Genomic DNA, 19,694 nt, shown 5'->3' with positions numbered 1-19,694 from the left:
GAACTTTTAAAAAGACTTTTCGTTTTTCCTCAATAACTCCCGAACGGATGGACGTAGGGGGGCGTATTTAGACTCATTTTGTAGGGGGTGACGAGATCTACAATTTCTGTGCAAAAAGAATTCGCTAGTGCCAATAGTCAACGAGTTATTTGCAAAAAACTGTTTTTCTGTTTTTTGCCAATCTAGCCAGGATTTTCACACGCCACTGTATGTACGAGTAATAAGCCGTGTATCTTTATTTTATATTTAGACACTGAACATATATTTCAAGGGAATGATCAAAAAGAATTCACTGCGGCATGCAGTACGTGTTCCGGAAGTGTTGATAATTCATCGGCGGACAGGCCGTGGCCATTCTGCAGTCTGGCCACGTCCACGGGACTTGATATTTAAAAGGAGTTCTCGTTTTCTCCGAGTCTAACCCAGAACGAGTGAAACGTTGAAGACGAAGCGAGAGAGCGGCGGGTCAAATTTGCCCTGCTTATATTTAAAGTAGGCGTGGAAGAAAGATTTCAAGCAAATTGAGATAGGAATCTTTTCGAAAAACTTCGGTCTAACAATAACTTTGCCTCATCTCTCTCTCTCTCTCTCTGTCCTTCTCAGAACGCTTATAGTAAGCGTGGTCGTTTAAACCAGGCAGCTGAAGTCTCGACTCGAAAAACTTTAGTTTCTCCCCCCCTTTTAGTCGCGCGGGACGAGATGGGTCCACGTGAAAAATTTCAATTTCAGCTCGGAACCGTTTATGAAATTCGATACCGTTTCATGGTCTCAAACGAGAAACGAGATATGTACGAGTCGAACGAAATGGAATTTCGAACGGCGGCGTGGAAACTCGCTCGGTTTCACAGTTCCGCAGGAACTTATCGCGGCGATATCGGTTTCACGCGGAGGGACAATTAACTCGGCGCGCCGGAATTAATGCACACGCGGTAAGCGGCGTGTTCCGCCGTGAATGGAGCCAGGTCGGTGTTGTGAAACAACATCGGGAACTCGAGTTCCTCGCCTGATCTCATTGCACTTTACGTAGTTATCTTAATCGTGAATCGAACCACATTCGTGGTGTACATGTGATTAAACATCTATTTCCTAATACCGATTATGAGAAAGAAAAAGAGGACAGTTTACTATACGACGAGATAACAGCCGTTGCACGGAAGCAGAAGAGGTACGACCGTGCGCTGACTCGAACCACTGCGGCCTCAGCGATTCGGCTCACGTCCGACCGTGTATTGACTAATTCTACTGATTTCCACCGCGCATTTGAATTCGCTCGCGATCGGGAGAGAGTGTTTTACAAATTCCGAACTACTTTTCACTGATTGCGAGAGGAAACGTGTACTCGCGGGCATACACGGGAGAGCGTGGGACGACTCATTACATATTCGGTCGCGACCCCGGGGGCGTTTCCGCGGAAGCGAGAAAATTGTCCCGACAGAGTAAATACGCGCGAATGTTTGCGTTCACCGAGCGGATTCCTTTCTGGCATTTCGGTTTAAGCGAGAATACAGCCGCGGAGCTCGTCGAGGGTGCTCTCGCATTCCGCGTGTATAACCGTGTCCGTGTGTGTGTGTGTGTTTGTGTGGTAGGCAACGATCCACGGGAAACCCGGTGTAGTGCGGGTGCTTTTTAGAACGATAATAAGGTTCCCCGTTGGATGCCACGTACGCCGTCGTGGATTGTTTAATCCGACGTCGAAAGCCGCGCCAGGAGTCGAGCGATGCTTCGTTTACGAGCAAGTGGCTCTCCGGCCGGCTGCGTTCCACGGAAATAAATTAAGAGGAGCACCGCCGACATTTTCGAGCACGCTACTTTCTTCTTCTTTTAGGGCCTGCCATTCGCCCTCAAAACCTCGTTAGTTCTTAACAGAGTCGAACCGCAACGATACGCGACTCTACATCATGTATGCATCCAACTATTCATTGGTTTATTGAGAAATTTGATGTATCGCAGCTGTTTGATCCATTCGGATCGAGTCGCCTGACCTTCCGAACAAAAACGTCGGAGTAGCTCGAACCCGATCTCGAGCGGAAGTCGGGTTCCCGCTAATTATCTCGTTACGTGGCTCATCTCGAGAGCGGCATTAATAACACAACAATGCCAGAAAAGGGGAAGATGAAGCCGCCAATTAGCGAACGTAACGAGCCGCGGAACCCTGAACCCGTTCGGTGGAACACGGGAAACGCACGGGGGGGGTAACAGAAGGTGGAATCTGCACGTGGAAATCGGGCGCGGCACCGCCGCGGTGCCAGGGAGGCAGAAGGGGAATTTAACCCTGACACAGTTGAGTAGTTCAGCCTGGCCTCCGTGCGTTCTGCATTATGCATGTAGACCTCCTAACCTCGTATAGCGACACACGTTCTAAGAGAAACGATTCAGAGCTTGCGGATAAAAAAAAATGTTCGACCGAGGGAAACGATGTCTTTTCATTTTACACTCCGTCGTTCAGTCGCATCTGGCAATGAATTGATAATAAACTGTTTCCTTGTGTTTGTTAAATATAAAGTTAAGTGGTGTGAGACGCCGTCGTAGAGCAACAATCCCTGTGTTTCAAGAACCGGCTGCTTTATGTAACGCGAGGCCTGCTACGCGGGGGTGGTTCTACGTTGTCCTATTTTTAAGTCAACTACTGGTTAACCGGTTAACGTCCAATCGATAACGCGAGAGCAGCGTTTCTCAAAGCGTCGTCGACCGCTGCAAACTTTTTCTCATTCACTTCAATTTTATACCGTAATAGTCCAGCCACGTCTTTTATAGATATTACGTTGACGCACCCCAAAATGGAATAACTGTTCTAATACTGAAGCGAATAAAACAATTTTCTGTGGGATTCTAGGAAGACTTATTGTTAGTTTACTATGGAAAGTGTAAAAATAATTTTTTTTAATTTTTTACTGGTCAGAATTAAGAATTGCAAATGTCGCTTTTATTAATTTCCTTAGTGACGTCTCTAAAAAAGATTTGAAACATCTCGTTTGTAGATCTAAGTAAATTATATGAAAGCTGAAATGTAAAAACGTTAGAAACATCGAATCATGTAAAAATTCTTTAATTTATCTCAATTTAAGATTTGAAAGTCTGCGATTTTCAGGTAAGGGTTCACACAACTTTAATACCCGTCTCGACTGTAAATACATTTACCTGTCGTCTAATCATAGAACAGAAAAGGCGATGAGGAGACGAACGTTTGAACGACCATAAACATTTTCTTTATAGAGATTCACGTTAAGGGAAGTTCTGGTGGAAAATTTAAATTGTACAGCGGGGTAAGTACGCGGGAACTTGGCTCGCCGTTAGAGAACTTCCAATAACTTCTCGACAAAGTCTTTATGACGTCGTCCCACCGCGAGGATTCATCGTTCTTTCGTCGAACGGGAATTAATTCCGCCTTAAACTCGCGTAACAAGATTTCCCGCGTATATCCGTCGACGGGGCCCGAATTTCCATCCCGCGCGAGAAGGCCGATCGAACCCCGAGTCGATCTGCATATTAACGACCGCGGCTTTCTTTCCCACGTCGAAAGTTTCCCACGAAAGACTCCGGCCGCGAACGCTCCCTATTAATTGCGAATTATCCGGAATCCCCGCCACGCTGCGGTACATTCGGAGCGGAAAATTGCTTCTACAAATTCCACACGCGCTGCTAAAACTCACCCATGCAATCCACACCTTCCCCTGCCAGTTTTTCAACCTTACTCATGTTAATAACTCCGGTACTCGTTCCAAACCTCGCGTCAAACGCTTGTGTATACGTATGTGTATGTGTGAGTGTTTTTTTTGCGATAATTACAGATATTACGCGTTCCTTTCATATCTCTAAGGAGAACCTAATTACTGACTCGCACTCGAAACAACGACTTCCACTCAGCTGGCGGAACGGAATTTGCATTCCTTTCTTGTTTACGTCGCCAGGAAAATAATTAACCCGGTGGCCGAGGAAGGCTGGCTGCTAGCCCCGGCTTTTTATTTCGCTGCGAACAAGGAGGACCGAAACGAGGAAAATATTCGGTCCTCGGATGGGAAACCTGCCAGGCTGCGGGCAACTTTCATAGACTTCGGGGAGGGTCGGTTGGCTCCTCCTCGGCAGGGCGAGGCAGGAGCCAGGAGTCAGGTTTCCCATGGGGTTGAACGTCTTCCCGAGTGGAAACGCCGGAGAAATTGAATTGCAAGAAGACCGGATCCCTATTTCTCCCTTTTTTCTCCGTCGCGACCCGCTTGTATGTGGCGCGTTACACCATTTCCTCTCCACCGTCATCTCCCCTCCTCGTCCTCCTTTTCCCTTTTCCCGGCTGTCCGCGCAGTTGACTCCTGTCTCCATTTGTTTCATTAAATTACGCGGCTAAAACATCTACCCTTCGTATTTTTTGCGGTCCGCCAACTGACCCGCTCGTTTCCGGTCACTCGCCCCTCCCTGGATCCTCTCCTCTCACCGTCTTCAGACTTCGTTCAAAAATAAACGAGCAAAGGTTGTCTCGTTACTTCTTGCTTTGGTACCAGCGCGTCCCTTAACGAGAGAGTCTTTAGTAATTGCTGTGTCATAGGCTAGAAACCTGACTACTCCTATTACAAAATTCTCAAGAGCCGACCTTTCACCCGAACGTTTATTTAGAAATACGTCTCCTTGATCGCGGGCTCTATGGGAATAATTAAAACCGCGCGGGCCATTGAACGCGGTGCGAAACGTAATTTGTCAAATAACATTCGCCGTATTAACGCCTTTTCACAGCCCGGGAATCCCGAGCGTACAGGGAAGATTATTTCGGTGACACGGTCCAGGTATGCTCGTTAATTTACATTTCGCAGGGACGACGCGGACGCGTCGTCGTGTCGCGCGACGCCGTGTAATCTCACCGCGAATGCCAGCTGGATAAAGTATAAAGCCTAGAAATGTCGGAACCTCGACGAGCCGCGGTCGTATGCAAATGTATCTCCGTAAAATTTCTGTTTCCTTTATTCCTCTCTTTCTCTCTTTTTCTCTTTTTCTAACCTTTTCCCAAGTTTTGCGTTACGAGCTCATAAGTTTCCAGCTATTTGCTCGTATTTATTCCTTGAACACGTTTAATGACTTCCGAGGGATTAACAATTCTCGCAATAAGTTCTCGAATGAACGGAGCAATTTATGTACGAAGGGATTAGCTGATCAAATACTTAGAGACGTCGGCGCATGGAGATCGATAGCGCGGCATAATTGCGTTCGGATCAATCTGGAAGCTGTTCACATATGCGTTTGGACGTGGGAACCGGAAGCGAGCGAACGCGTTTTCGAGAGACCTCGAAAGGTTGTCTGGAAACAGTCTCGACGGGAGGTCGAGTGTCTATCAGGTTGTTCCATTAGTCGGCACGAGGATGTCGTTCGGATAAATGGGATGCAATTGCACGACACACGGATGCTTCGTTACCTGCCATTGATCTGGGCCGTTCGATAACTGTCCTCGCCGCGCGACTTATATATGACGGCGAAGCCTCGTATCGCCGACGCGGACAGTCTAATGGGGGTTTACCCTTTTACGCGGGACAAATAAGCCCGGCGTTCCCCTGTTTTCTCTGCTGGTACACGCATGGCGGAGGGTAAAAACACGAGACAGATCGTCTGGCTCGTCCATTCCGAGTTTCAAAGTATTTCTGCATCGTCGGTGGTTTCGAGGGTTGAACAATTCTTTTAAGACTGTCATTGAGGGTCGTCCATCTTGCGGAAAAGCGCACGCATCGCGACGCGTGCACCGAGAGACGCGCGAGGAAACGAAAAAAAGTCGGACGAGAAGAGAAATTAGTTGTCAGCCGCAGTGGCACGGGAATCGAGAGAGGGTGGCAGGGGGTGGCAGTGAAGCGCTTCGGAAACCCCGGGGCCACCCCGCTTGATTTATGCGCGCATAAAAAAGAAAACAGGCTGCCCCCAACCCGTTGCTCGGATCGCCGTGGAAATGGGAATGGCCGTGGCGCGTCGAGTCCGCTGCTCGACGTCTCTCGGCTCGCTTTCAAATCCGTTTCGCGGCAGAGAAATCGCCCGGCAAGAAACCATTCTCGTCCTCTCCAGTACTATAATTAAATTCGTACTGATACTATTCGAATTACTTTCACCAGCTCCTATTTTAAAACATTCTCACATAAATTTGTGAATTTTTAATGAAAAGCGTAACAACGGAAGCACCAAACGTGCGAAGTTCCGTACTTGAATAATTTTTTACAACCCAGTTGAGCCTCACAACGTGATGGAATCATGCATAATAACGTTGAGAGATATTAAAAACACTTTTCATCGTATTTATTTTATATATTTATTATTTTTAAATTCTAAAAATGCGCGCCAGTGAATAAAAATCGGGACATTTACCTCACCTAAGCTGAAAATATTTTTAACCAGCACTAGTTGCTTATTTATCAGAGTTCTTGAGAGACGTGAATAAGCATTGTACTAATGATATGCAAACGAGCATTCGCGTAATGCCTGCAATCAATTTATACGGTAAAGTAACCGCGAGCAGCAAAAGGGGAAGCCGGTGATCGCGGCTTCCACCATCAGTTTTAGAAGCGAACGAGGCATCCCCGTTTGGGAGCGTTTGTCATTGCGGCAATCATCGCATTGTGCCGCGGGATCGATCGATCGATTAATTAATTACACGACGATGGATACGCAGGTTTGTCGAGTCAATATTGAATTCACGGTTAATGCGTCCCGCGCCCGGGTAATCGTCTCGAAATCCAGTGTCCAGCGGCGAACCCGTCGCCGCTGACCGCGTCGACTGACGGTTTAAAAAAAAATTGATCAAAGTCGGTACTGAAATAAATGACGTCAACCAATTGTTTTCGGTGGAGAGCCTCTCACGTTTATTACAATCACTGCATGTATTTGTTCGTTTGCTGTTTAATAAAAGGTTTCTATTGATACCCCGGTTGATTCCCTTGATAGGTGAGACCCGTTCGATCCGTCCCGTATTTTTCCCGACGTAAATTCTTTTCCGAACGACGACGCGGGGGCAACGATCGTCCAACGGGCTCATTCGTTCACAATATTTTCCCCGGGAATGGCCGGGATTAAACGGTAACGACGCGGGCGTACGTTCACACGTGACACGGAGATTAGTCTCGCGAAAACTACGGCATGCAGGCAGGCAGGCAGGCGGTCAGGCAGGCAGGCAGTCCGCGACCGCTGTAACGACAACGAGATAATGCATCGCGGGCTGCGCGGCTATCATTTTTTAATGCTACCCCGACGATATGAGATCATCCGTCTTGTGGCATGTTCAGATACGCGATCGTGGCTCGCGTGCGACCCGATTCGTAGATTTCCGCGGAACGGAGCTACCTGCTTATTAAAAATTCATCGACGGCTTCGTGTCTGTGTCATTCGTTCGAGAAACGCATTTTTTTTTTTTTTTATGTTAGTAGAGCAGAATGACGGTTGATGCGTGCGTGGAACAGATCGGATGGTTCACGGGTCATGCAGAAGCAACCAGATGTTAGAGAGACAGAGACGTGATTTTCTGATATTTCCGTCACCGAGAGGAAAGGAAAGTGCATTACCCATGATGATCGACAAGCTCGACGGGCTAAATGAATAAGAAAGTAGATCTACTTTTGCAATTGGATTTTCATATGAACGTACGATCATAAAAATAGCTGAGACATATTCGATTGCCAATAAAATTTCAATGGAATAGTTTGAAATTATGTCAAGGAGGTAAATCGAGTCAGGGAATTCGATTGGACTCGAGCTTGTCAAACGTTCTTTAAAGATAGATTTTGATGGACAGTCGGGGTTGCTCGCAGATGGAATAAGATCATCGCAGCAGACTGGAAGGAAGATTCTCAGAGACTTACGAATCGGGGGTGGCGGGTGGTGAACGGGGGACGAGGAACGAGGAATCGGGCGTGTCTTTCTCTTTCTCTCTCGAAACGGTACAACGAACTCTCGGCGACAAAGGGATACGTCGCGAGAAGGAGCGACGCTTTGTCGACCGCGGTTAATAAAAAATTAATCCCCGTCGCTGCCCGAAATTTCGAACCGGCGTTTATTCATTAATCGGTGGAAATATCGCACGCGTAAAATTCGCGATTCTGCCGATTGAATAAATAAATAAATGAAAGCGTCGCTCCCGTCGGTTCCCGCGGTACGTGTCGGCACGATGATCAATCGGTGGGGTGAAATGCTGAGATGAGAGGTCCGCGCGAATGATCCGCACTACGCGTTTTAAACTGCGACCGGGTGACTTGGTCGTTGCTCGACGTAGAAAACGTGCTCTGCCCTCTCCAGTCCGGGTATCAAATACACACGTTAAATAATTACACAATATACCGTGGTAAAAGAGATCAACAATAATAATACTGTTACGTCGACAACAATAATAATTAATTGAACACTACGCGAGCGGAAGTCCAAATTCCCGCTCCGGCTGTTAACGAGAGGCGTGTCCCGTTCGCCGTCGATTCCAACCGATAACGAATCATAAATCGCGAACAAAAATACTGAATGATTTAAGCGAAACAAACTGTCCGCCGTACGAAACAATTACGTAAGCCGATTCACAAAATTCTAGTTAATGAAAAAAATCAATTTTTAATTTACGGCAAAACAATCATTGCAATCATATATGCTTTAATATTATAGTGCTCACGGGGCCCCGCTTCCTGTCCTCTCCATCCACTTCTGGTATCAATTCTCCTATTTATTTACCGAAAAGAAGACCGAAACTATGAAACGTGGCTTCGGCAAAAGTATGTTTTGCCTAGCGCAGCGGTTTTAACTCTCTCTGCCAGCTTCGTGCAATAAATACAGCGGATTTCGATGCGGGTTGCGCGTTACCTGAAAGCCTTATCGGTCCAAGAAAGAGAGGAAAATACGGAGGTCCGATCGTGTCCATTGGAGTTGCTTGCCGAACGCAGTCGTAAACAAGAATAAGGAGCACAGTTTTTCAAGAAAACGTATTGGCTCGAGACACGATATAACCGTGTTTATTTCCGTCTGCAAACGGTACCTAAGAGTCTGTCTCGCCGATTTATACGCCGATTGATTTTTATAGAAAATAATGAGAAGGAGAAGATTTCATTTATGAAGGCAACGTTCCACGTTAGAAATTAGGGACCGCTGTTGGGAGGATGGGTCTGGCAAAATCGTTGAACAACGGTGAATGTATCTTATAGGAAATTGAGACAGCTCGCGGTCGTAAAGAGACACGAAAGTGACCGCGTCTGCGGCTGGCAGAGGAAACGATAAAAAGAGCAATGGGTGCGAACGGAGCGGTGGGTGCGCGGGTGGAAGATTCGATCGCGTGGCTTCACACGAGAGCACCATTCATCCGTACGGATACTCTGTCTCTCTCTCTCTCCAGCGCGCATCACCACCTTCTCTCCCACGCCCTTTTTCATGCTCCAGTTCCCGATTACGCGATGTTCGACCGGTAGAATTAAAAAGAAATCGTAGAACCGCGGGAACGAAGTCGTTGCGACGATTCTGTTCCCAGCGTGGTCGACCCGAAACGTCCTATCCCCTTCGGGGATCGCAGATTTTATTCGGGAAAAGTGAAATAACGGGTGAACGAGCGCCGATTTCGCGGATTACGTCCACGCGATCGGTCGATACCAGAGAGCGGATTTGATCGTCGAGCTGCGAGTGAGCGGGGCCCGCGTATTTAACTCACGGATATAGAGAGCAGAGGGTGTCGTCCGATATCGTACCGAGTCGCCTACCTTCTTGTCCCACTGGAGAACGTAGGGCACTGGGTGCTCACCGGGGAACTCTACGTGACAGTTGAAGACAACGCTCTCTCCGAGGATCGCCGTAATGTGCACCGCGTCCTGGTGGCAGAGACCTGAAACACGTCATCGGAGAACATATTTATTTCCGGTTGAAAGCCGGTTGCATCGACGGCCGTGTTTCTCGGTGTATTCCCGAGCCCCGGCTCGCCGATTTTATTACGTTACTACATGACGGCCAATAGATATCTCGCGAAAAACCCGGTCTCTCCAGCGAGCGAGCAACCGCTAACTTTTCTGCTGAGTTACGTCGCGTTCCAAACTTCGTGATTTACCGAGACAACTTCCGCCCTCGTATTTTTGCCCCCTTATTTCTTTTTATTACACAGCCGCGCGGATTCGTCGGAGACAAAGAATCGTGTCCTTGGCCACCGATTACACTACGCGTAGCGTACGACTCCGTCGTCGTTCACCCGGACCTGGCAAACGTCACGGAATAATTTCGCAAATAATCGTCGATCCTAATAATGGACTTGATCGCGCGACACAGCCGCACGGCGGACCGTCGCCGTCTCCCGTGTCCGTTTGCCACGCGGGGAGATTTATTGCAGAGAGGGACCTTTGTACGTGGAAAACGCGTCGCTGCGGAACTCAAAGCGGGAGAACAGGTATGAAAGTCTGTTCCATTATTCGAATGGATCCCATATCGCGTCGGCGACTCTCGTTTTTGCGGTGAACTTCGTACGCGGATTTTCGCTTCCGCTGCCTTTGACGCGAGCTAGCGAACGCTGAACCTAAAAAGTTAGCCGAGCACAGTGCTTCACGGCAACAATATTCCGATGGCGAGCGACACGTCAAATGAAATCTCAAAGGGTTTAATTAATTATTATTATTCTTCAGAATTCTCCACTCGTTTAGCTCGGAAAACACGGTTCCAATTTACCTGTTCACAGGTTTATTTCAATTATCAAGAGGCAACGAGCGCTGATGAGCCAGTTTCTGGGTATGGTGACAGTTCTCTTGCAGCAAAGTATCTACGCATGCATAACAATTGGAAACGGTGGAACGCCCAACGCCCATTCGTGTCCCATTACTGCGATTACCGAGTCCTGGTTGTTGGGAGTGGTTCCAGTCGCCGAGAACAACTGTTTTTATCGTCGTTCGTCGTTCAATTTTCCACAGACCTCGCCCGCGCATAAACAGCTCGCCAAACCGTGCCAACGACCTGCCAGTGCTTGCGTATTGATTCGCGGTTGAATTAAAATCAGATCAGATCCGAAGCCGTGATTAAATTATTTCAGCACTCGGTAGAAAAGTCGTAGGAAGTGAGACGTGAAGTTGCTTTGATGAATCGAAAGAGACTGTCTAAGAAGCAAAGTAAGTTTGCTACCTGTTGCAAGGGCCTACTAGGATCAGAGGAAACTAAATTCGAGCGACGCCAATACGGGCCGTCCGGTTTGACTCGGGACGCGAATATCCGGACGGTGGGCGATGAAGCGATATCGCGTCCCCCGTTTGAGGATGTTCGACGAACAATAGAAACCGAAAGTTGGAAAAAGGAACGTCGGAGATAAAAACGGCGGATAAACGGAGCAAACAAAGCGCAAAAAGCGGGCAGAGTCGGAGATTAGTTTCGAAAGCTGTGCGACGGGGCTGGTGTGGGTGGCCCGTTCCCCACCCCGTCTTCGGCGTCGAGTCGAGCGCGCGCGACTTTGATCGCCACTCGAGCTTTTCCTTTCCCATTGTCACCGGCTATTGTCCGGGTTATTGGCAGGCTGGCATCTCGTCTGATGCATCGCACTCGCTTATGTGTATTAGGTAAATAATATTTCTTTTCGTGACAAACAGTGATTCCGTTTCAACGCTATTAATGGACTTTTATGAATTCTCGATACGTGTATGCGTGTCAATAAAATTAACAGTCATACAGGGTGAGCCACGTAACGTGACGATGTTGCAGAGGGACCGGCGTGATCATTTTTTATTTTTTTAATCTTTTATTCAGACTAAATAAAAAAATTCGAGAAAGAAGATTTAAATACCTTACGTGTTATTTGAAGTCACGTTACGAGGCTCAACCTTCATACAGAACAAGCTTTGCTATTCGATCACGAGGACTGTGTCTATGGGACACCTTGCACTCCGAGCCCTTTGGTTCTCGTTTTCCTTTCGTCTTTCATTTCACGCACAAAGACCACGTGCACGCTCGCCTGGCCACTCGGCTATCCGTGATCGAGACGAATGAAAACGAGCGGCGATCGCCCGTGAAAAGCGACCCGAAGAGGGAAACTTAAAGTGAAAACGGTCCCGCTTTGTCCACCTCCCTTCCAACTATTTCCATGCTGTCGCTACTCCGGACGTTGAAATTTCTTCCGGAATTAGTCAAATTTTTACACAAACACCAGCGGATCGCATCTCTCGCGTCTCCTGCACATTTTTCAAGACACACGATTATCGCGTAACGAGATAGAAACTCGATTTCATTGCCCGCCCGCGCGTGCACGTAGTCAAGAAGGAGACGAGAGGCCTCGTCCCTCCCAGGTGCTCCTCATCCCGGCGCCGAATTTTCAGCCAGCGACGAACCGTGAAATTAAGCAGCCACTCCATCGGCTCTAAGTCGTGTATCGTGTATACGTATCGTTAGCGTGTAAGCTAAATAATTAAGCGTACGAGCTTTAAGCTTGACGCGCACGCAGACCGGGGATGGCGCGCGAGGAGCAATTAACCAGAGGCTAACACAGCATCCCCTCGTCTCGGCTAACTTTCGCCTCTCGAGTATAGGTTTTAATTATTTACCGTAATTGGATGCTCCTCGGGCTGAATATCAGCTTTCGACGTTCGCGCGGTGCACTTTAATCACGAATCGAAAATCGCGCGAGCCAACGACGAAGTATCGGCAAATTGCTCGCAATAACGTAAGACCCTCTTTTTGTACCCCCGGCCCGATCGATCGCCACTTCCGTTGGCCAGGTTGCATCGCGTGGAACGGGCTTTAACCAAAGGGCAACGTACCCTCCGGCGGCGCGGGAACAGACGGGACAACGTCATTTGCAACTCGTTTCATCGCCTGCCATCTGGGCCGCTTTGAAGCCGGTCTACACGGAAGAAACCATAATCATTCACCGGCAACGCGTCGACACGCCGGACGCCTCGTGCGCCGCGCAATTTATGGCCACCGTTTGGACCGCGCTCACCCGACAATCTTCACAGGAATTTAATCGCAGCCGGACGATACCTAATCTACGTATCGCGTATCTCGAATTCTTTCCCTGGCTCCTACCATCGAGAAAACGTCCCGAAGTCAGCTCTGTTCGACGAAACTGATTTTCAGAAATTGTACACGGTTCCCCTGACACGATTCAAATCCGCGTTCATCCGTTTCAGAATAATATTGTCATAAACGTTTAATCTAGTGTTCATCCATTTAGCCGCGCTACTGATCCGTTCATTCTATTATTATATTTGTTTATTGTTTGATTTCACAATATTGCTGTAAACAATTAAAGTGACGGTTCCAATAGAATCGATCTGAATCGGACCAGATGCAAATGTTATATTACTCATGGTGTAAAAACATAAGGTGTGTTCTTGCGCATCCATTTGAACACTTCCACTCGTTGGCCATTTTGGATTTCTAACCAATCACGCTACATATTAAAACAGAGCGAATTTTAAAATCGTAAACATGTCAAAAATTAGGTACTCGGAGTGTAATATATATGCGTGTTTGAAATAAACAATTGGTCATCGTACTTCCAATATGGCCGATGAGTGGAAGGCGCAAACAGCGACACATTTGAACACGGCGGAAGAACACACCTTATGTTTTTACATCATGATATTATTGACCAAATGTTTACATTAATTTGTATAACAATATGGTGCAAGTATTTAAAATCTAATGGGCGCAGAGTGACGGCGAGGAACGAGAAGAAGTAATTGAAAGACGCGAGTCCGAAGCCCGGTTCCTTTGACCGCAGCTTATCGGTGGAACTAAGCTCGTTTGCGTACACAAGACGACGGCGAGTCTCCTTAACCGGCTTGCCCTGGCCTGGCCTTTTCAGTGAAATTACGCGGCCCAGCGAGTCCATTCGTCCGACGGAATCAATTTAAAAACTGGCCACGCGAACGGGTCCGAGAGGTGCTCGGCGCGCGACGAGAAATGGCCCGACGGAGAATAATTGGCAAATAAATAAATTACGAGCATCAACCTGGCGAAGTTGTGACGCCAGTCGCGGCACAAGTGGCGATCACAATGGCCGTCTTCTTTCAGCCGTTTCTCAAGACTTAGCCAACTTTCTATATTAAACAACTTTTCTGCTAATTTCGTTGCGCGATCTCCTTTTCACCGCCCGGCTCTCCTTCCGTCGCCCCTCGGTAATTTTCTCCTCCCTTTACGAAACGAGATTCCTCGAACTTCATAACAAAACGGTCATATATTATCCCCGAAAAAGTTTGCAAACATTCGATACGCAAGTAATCTGAACCTTTCACGTTTCTCATACTATTAATATCGAGACGGTAGATCGACAGCTCGTCGATAGACGTTGTCGTTTTTCACAAAGCGGGCGTCGTTTTTTTATTAATTGAAAAAAACCGGCGAGCTTTAATCGCATCGGTTCGCGTGGCTGTGTTTAATTTCCGTACACGCGTCATTAGCAGGACACGGCGTGCTCGTGTTAAACAAGCATTCCGTGGAGGGAAAGCCGGAGTTTTAATGAAATTGTTCTCGCTGATGAAGCTAACGAGCATCGCGAGGGCGCTCGCGTTGCGTGCTCGCGAATTAAAAAAAAAAAAAGGTAGAGAGGGAGAGGGATGGAGAGGGAGGGAAATGAAAGAAGTAACATCCTTTGAAACGAGCACGCATTGACGTCACTTTATTCATCCCGTTCCCCCGGTAAATCGGTTAAGTGCGCCGGGCGGCTTCGCATACCTCCGTCGCGGTAACAGTCGTAAATAAACGGCGAGGGTAAATTCTCGCGTGCGCGCACACGCGCGAGTTATTCCTCGCCGCATTCAAGTTTCGTTCCGATTCGTTGAATAGTAATCAACCGTTAAGCGCCCCTATCGTGGCTTTTTGTCGTCGCCCATCGATCGCCAATGGATTTGTTTGCGCTTCGAAACGGCCAAAGAATCGTACGGACACAGTTGCAAAAAGAATCGACGATTCTTTTTTTTTTTACGTCGCTAGCCGCCACGTGACGTTCGAAGAGGTTTTTATAAATGATTCGTTGCGATTAGATTACAGTGGAACGAGCAAGACGAGCATGACAAGCATTTTAATTGGACGATTTGCCAAAATGAATTAACCGAGAATTCAACTGTTTCGTTCAATGAAATCGTGAAAATCGTTTCATCGGAGAGCGGAACGGCTGGAAGCTTCAATGGCTCGTCATCTGATAATCCTGTAGGTTTGATGGCAAGTGCATGCACACGTGGTACGAGCGAATCCTCGCGTAATTGTACACTATGACGCAGACACGTATTACCAATTACAAGAGATATCTTGACGGAAACTCTCTGCTCGATCTCAATCGACGTCATTACGGATCTGACCTAACGCGTAGCCAACCAGCCACGCCACGGTATCGTGAATCCTGTACCCGATCGATCAGTAGTAGTAGTAGTAGTAGTAGTGGTAGATCGTACTTGAGGAACGATGGAAAGCTATTACCGTGACCCGGTAGACTTGTTCTGATTAGCGAGCACCGGTAATTAATGAACCAGCCCCGTAAGCCGGTGAACGATAATGAAACAAACGCGTGCTCGAACGCTTACGTTTAAAGAGGTAACGAATCAACTCTTACGAAGTCGTCTTTATCGTCGAGCTGTTCCACTGTATCGCTGTTTTAGTTTCAATTACGAGTTCTCTTATCATATCGTACACGTATGGAAACCATGAATTTAATTGTTTAAATTATTAATTAGATGTACGATTTTAATCAACGATTAAACGTATGTTGAACATAAGAAATTGCAAACGTAAAAACAATTGATTCTGCAGTCACGACATGCAGTCTTGTATGTTTCCATAATTATTTAATGACATTTCAATTCCTATACATAATTCCTTTTTAATTTGTTTAAAGAATTCTAATTTTATTTTATATACTTAGAAATTTTTACTGTGACTTAAAAATTTCAACGGTCTTAAGTTTCTATGATTGGAACGTACCTGGCGTGACGAACAGCACGATGCTAAGGAGCAGAGTCCTCGTCGCCACATCCGCGATCCACCGAAGGTCCCTGCGACACCACCTGCGAAGCCGATGCCTCTTCCCATCGAACGCGTCCTCATCCTCAGCAGCTACGAGTTTCCCAACGGAGAGCCGTAGCTTCCCATACAGCGAACCGATTACGCCGTTCGAACACCTCGAAGTATCCTTCTTCTCGTCCTGTCGTCTGCACGTCCGCGAGGAGCCCGCGCACGTCGGCTGACCGGAAGCGAGAGTCGTTTGCACGTCGACTCTATCGGAATAACCGAGTAAACATCCGCGTTAGGAAACGGGTTTACCCAAATATTCAGAACGAATCCGGAGATATTTTGAATTTAATTAGGAAATAAATTCCGAGGTATCAGATGGACGATTGATGGGATGAGAAAATGGAAGACGGAGTAGATTAGAGGTTTACCTTTCTTCCTGGTCAGCGGCGTTTCCTTGTGCCCGGGAGTCGGCATCGTGCCTTAAGGAACGAGGGCTCTGGGGAAAAGTGCTTCCTGAACACCGGGACTCAAGCCTTCGCCGGAGGTCCGTGGCTTGTAGCCCTCCTCCGCCCCCCATACCCCCGCTCCCATAGTACCTGTAAATCATAAACGAGCGTGCAAGCTAGTTTAGACGGTCTCGGGATCCGATGGAGGGATTCGGTGTAAATAATTAATGGGATAGGCCAAATCTCTGCCCTCAAATGCGAAATTATTCTGCCCCCCTCGTAGGAAGGAATTGCATTATCTCCTCTCTTATGTTCTTTCGTACGTAATTATGCACGTGACGTAAAAAGTTTTGTCACAAGGAAATAAAATTATATATGCAGTAAATGTCCCAATTTCTGTTCACGTCTATTCACTGGCTTAAGGCTGCATGACAAAAGTTTGAGACATGTAATAAAAATCTGTATGCAATGAACTTGATGTGAATAAAAATTGGGACATACATGATTGTAGAGAACAGAGAACAGAGTTATTCTATCGGTTAATAGAGTGACGAAACCGGTTATCCGTCGGTCGTGTCTGAAATTCTCCTTCCTCGAAGAAAACCACGAGTGTAAGATAAGATCAGCGATTAATTAACAATAGCGGCGTTTCAATTAAGACGAAGGCCCGAGGATATAATTGTACATTTCCTAGTAGCACAATCAGTGCAGCGATAAATAGCGTTATCGGATCACGGTTGTATTTTCGATTCGCATTGGTCGAGCTACTTAATTCCATGCCCGCGTGTCTCGGCCACCGATTTCTTTCCCTTCTGTAGTCACGAAAGGCATATAATGCCCGGGAGATAATGCCTCAATCGAGCCTAGGACGGTTTAATTCGCGATTCCTATCGTGCCAGTCGATTACTCCGTCCGGGAATCGACTGGAATCGTTCAATAAGGCTTCGATTACCCCGGCTGCTTTCTTTCCCTACTCAATTTCTTTCCGCTCGTAGGCAGAGACTAGCGAGACGCGCTGTCTAACCTCGGCCAGGCAACGGGAATTGGTATGCCCCGGGGTCGAACGCTGCGGCCTGCCGCCGGTTCGATCGGCTCCTTCCTTCCTGATACGATCGACCATCCGCGTCGCGGTTCCGTTATTTTCAATCAGGACTATTCGGCCCGACGCGGATCGTTTTAAATTGCAGATAAAACTTGTTTGCTCTCCGGCTGAGTATTCTAATTGCGAGCCCGGAACGGTTTTAGGGAATGCAACGCGGCGGATTGCATAATGTCACGGATCTACTGGAATATTTGATTTCCGATTTGCTCGAGTAGATTGCAAACAGAACTCGTTTAAATAAAATTGGATCTCTCGGGATTTTCGGACAGAAAGCACTGTAAGTTCCACCGATGGAATGGACGACGCACGATGATCGAAATCGCGATAAAAGAACGGCACGTTTTATTTTACATCCATGTAACGTTCAGTTTTATTTTGAAATTTCTGAACAGAAATTTCAGGTGTTCATGTTGTGACGTGGAAACCGATCGAACTAACTAAGCCAATATTTTCCAAACGAATTTCCGGCACGTATTACATTGATAATCTGTACCAAATGTGCGATGTGTAAAAAAAAATCGCTCCTCTATATTTCGAGAACTGCATTTCAACCAGATTTTTCGTGATTCCGAGCATCGTGCGACGAGGGATGTGAAAGGGTTATTGATAATGACACCACTTACCCCTGCCGTTCCGCCACCACTACCGCTGCCCGGATCGACCGCTCCCGGCGCCGATTTTCACGAACCTCGCCACTTCCTCAGCCGCCGCGACAGCCACCTTAGCCTCCACAGCGTGCCGCTATCATCACCTGCAAAACCCATCGTGGCTCGTTAACGACACGCGTCACGCGCATTCGAAACTCATTTTGCTTATGCTCGCCCATTCCCCTCCCCCACACACGGCGACGCTTACGTCGTGATTAGGGACGTAGCCGACGTATTCTTCCGGGGTAGGGCTATTTGAAATTCCAGGCGGGCGTTGCATGAATCGAATCGATTAGCGAGATACGTGCCCGAAGCGCGGGAGACCCGATCGGATCGATCCAGGTTCCCCCGGTTTCCTGGGGGCTGACGCCGATTCAGGGCCTCTCGCGCGACGGGACTTTGAACAGAGGGATAATAATTATGCCTCGCTTTGAGGCGGACGCTTCGGATTATCCCGGGTAGGTAATGATCAAACGGGCGGCGTGACGCGTTTTCGGAAACGGCACCGATCGACAGTCTATCAAAGAAACGGACGGTGGATCGCGAACCGGTTTAACGCCCGACCCCGGTGTTAACCGGCCGGAAGAGTGAGTAATTTTACGGATTAATCTGGCCGCGATTAAACGCCACCGAGCATTATAATTTGGTGCAAACTGTAACCGAAATTCAGGGATTAAAGCGCGGCCGGTTAATAGCCAAATTCACGGGCTCGCTTCTCGTTATTTACCGGAGATCAGCGTCCATTTCGTTGAAAGCATGGCGGCTCTGATTTCGAAAACGCCGGATCGTTTAAAAAGTTCACATCTTTTCACGGTGTGTAAACTTTTAATACAGTTCCCTAACAATCTCAGAATTCCCATCACGATTTCCGCAATGGTTCGTCAACCGATCCAACCATCTTCGCGACAGAATTTATGAGAGATAGAGAGAGAGAGACGGTTGCTCGTGCGTCCATAAAATAGGAACAGGCTTTCTACCAGCGTTTACGATTATTGGCCTTTAACGCGGATATTATTCCGGGTGGGACCTCAGGTTTTATTGTCTGAACTCTAGAACAGATGCCTGTCCGGGACGGTCGTCGATCGGCAATGAAGCGTGCCATAACCAGGGATACCCGGGATGTAACACGGAGGAGAGGACTAACCGAGGAACCCGTCAGCACCTTCGAACGGGATTGCTCGTCCGGCTAATACAAGACGCGCGGGGGTGGCAAGAGAACAATGATGGCACACGTCGTCCGGCGCGATCCCGCTCCCACCGCGTTGACCCGGACGAGCCACGACACCACCTGTCATAACTCGTCTTCGTGTTCCACGGTTATTAGCGCTGAACCGGTGGGATTGACCAATATCTCCTACACCCCTGTAATCCCTCGCTCCTTTCGTCCCGCTCCCCTGCCCCTGCCGGGTCGTCACACGCCGAGGGACGAAACGAGAGGGCGAACCAAATCCCGGATTTACAGGGCATTGCCATTTTTATCGCGCAGTGATTTTTTGTTTGTCAGAATACATATAGAAATACAGTAAGATTATATGTGACTGACTATGGGTTCATCTATTGTGAACGATTTAAATTGTATGGAACTTTAAATAAAAACAAGAAATATTG

At 47.6% G+C, this 19,694-nt stretch overlaps 1 protein-coding gene across 13 annotated transcripts in view; it reads right to left on the bottom strand.

Moving 5' to 3' along the window:
• The window catches only part of LOC108624175 (protein turtle), an 80,466-nt gene that overhangs the window by 37,595 nt on the left and 23,177 nt on the right, over nucleotides 1–19,694 (bottom strand). For 10 of the 13 annotated variants that reach the window (XM_026812907.1, XM_026812918.1, XM_026812903.1 and 7 more), the window contains exons 2-5: nucleotides 18,063–18,190; nucleotides 16,320–16,487; nucleotides 15,862–16,154; nucleotides 9,669–9,802 (exon numbers count right to left, since the gene is read on the bottom strand). In XM_026812907.1, coding sequence (XP_026668708.1) covers nucleotides 9,669–9,802; nucleotides 15,862–16,154; nucleotides 16,320–16,468 — 576 coding nt within the window. In that variant the 5' untranslated portion in view covers nucleotides 16,469–16,487; nucleotides 18,063–18,190. The remainder of the gene's footprint in view (nucleotides 1–9,668; nucleotides 9,803–15,861; nucleotides 16,155–16,319; nucleotides 16,488–18,062; nucleotides 18,191–19,694) is intronic. The other 3 variants (XM_026812906.1, XM_026812911.1, XM_026812908.1) reach the window with 1 other exon arrangement.

Source organism: Ceratina calcarata, unplaced genomic scaffold (assembly GCF_001652005.2).
Source record: "Ceratina calcarata isolate Rehan_Ccalc_2016 unplaced genomic scaffold, ASM165200v1 scaffold301.2, whole genome shotgun sequence".
Classification (NCBI taxonomy): Eukaryota; Metazoa; Arthropoda; class Insecta; order Hymenoptera; family Apidae; genus Ceratina; species Ceratina calcarata.
This window is presented reverse-complemented; position numbering and strand designations above follow the sequence as displayed.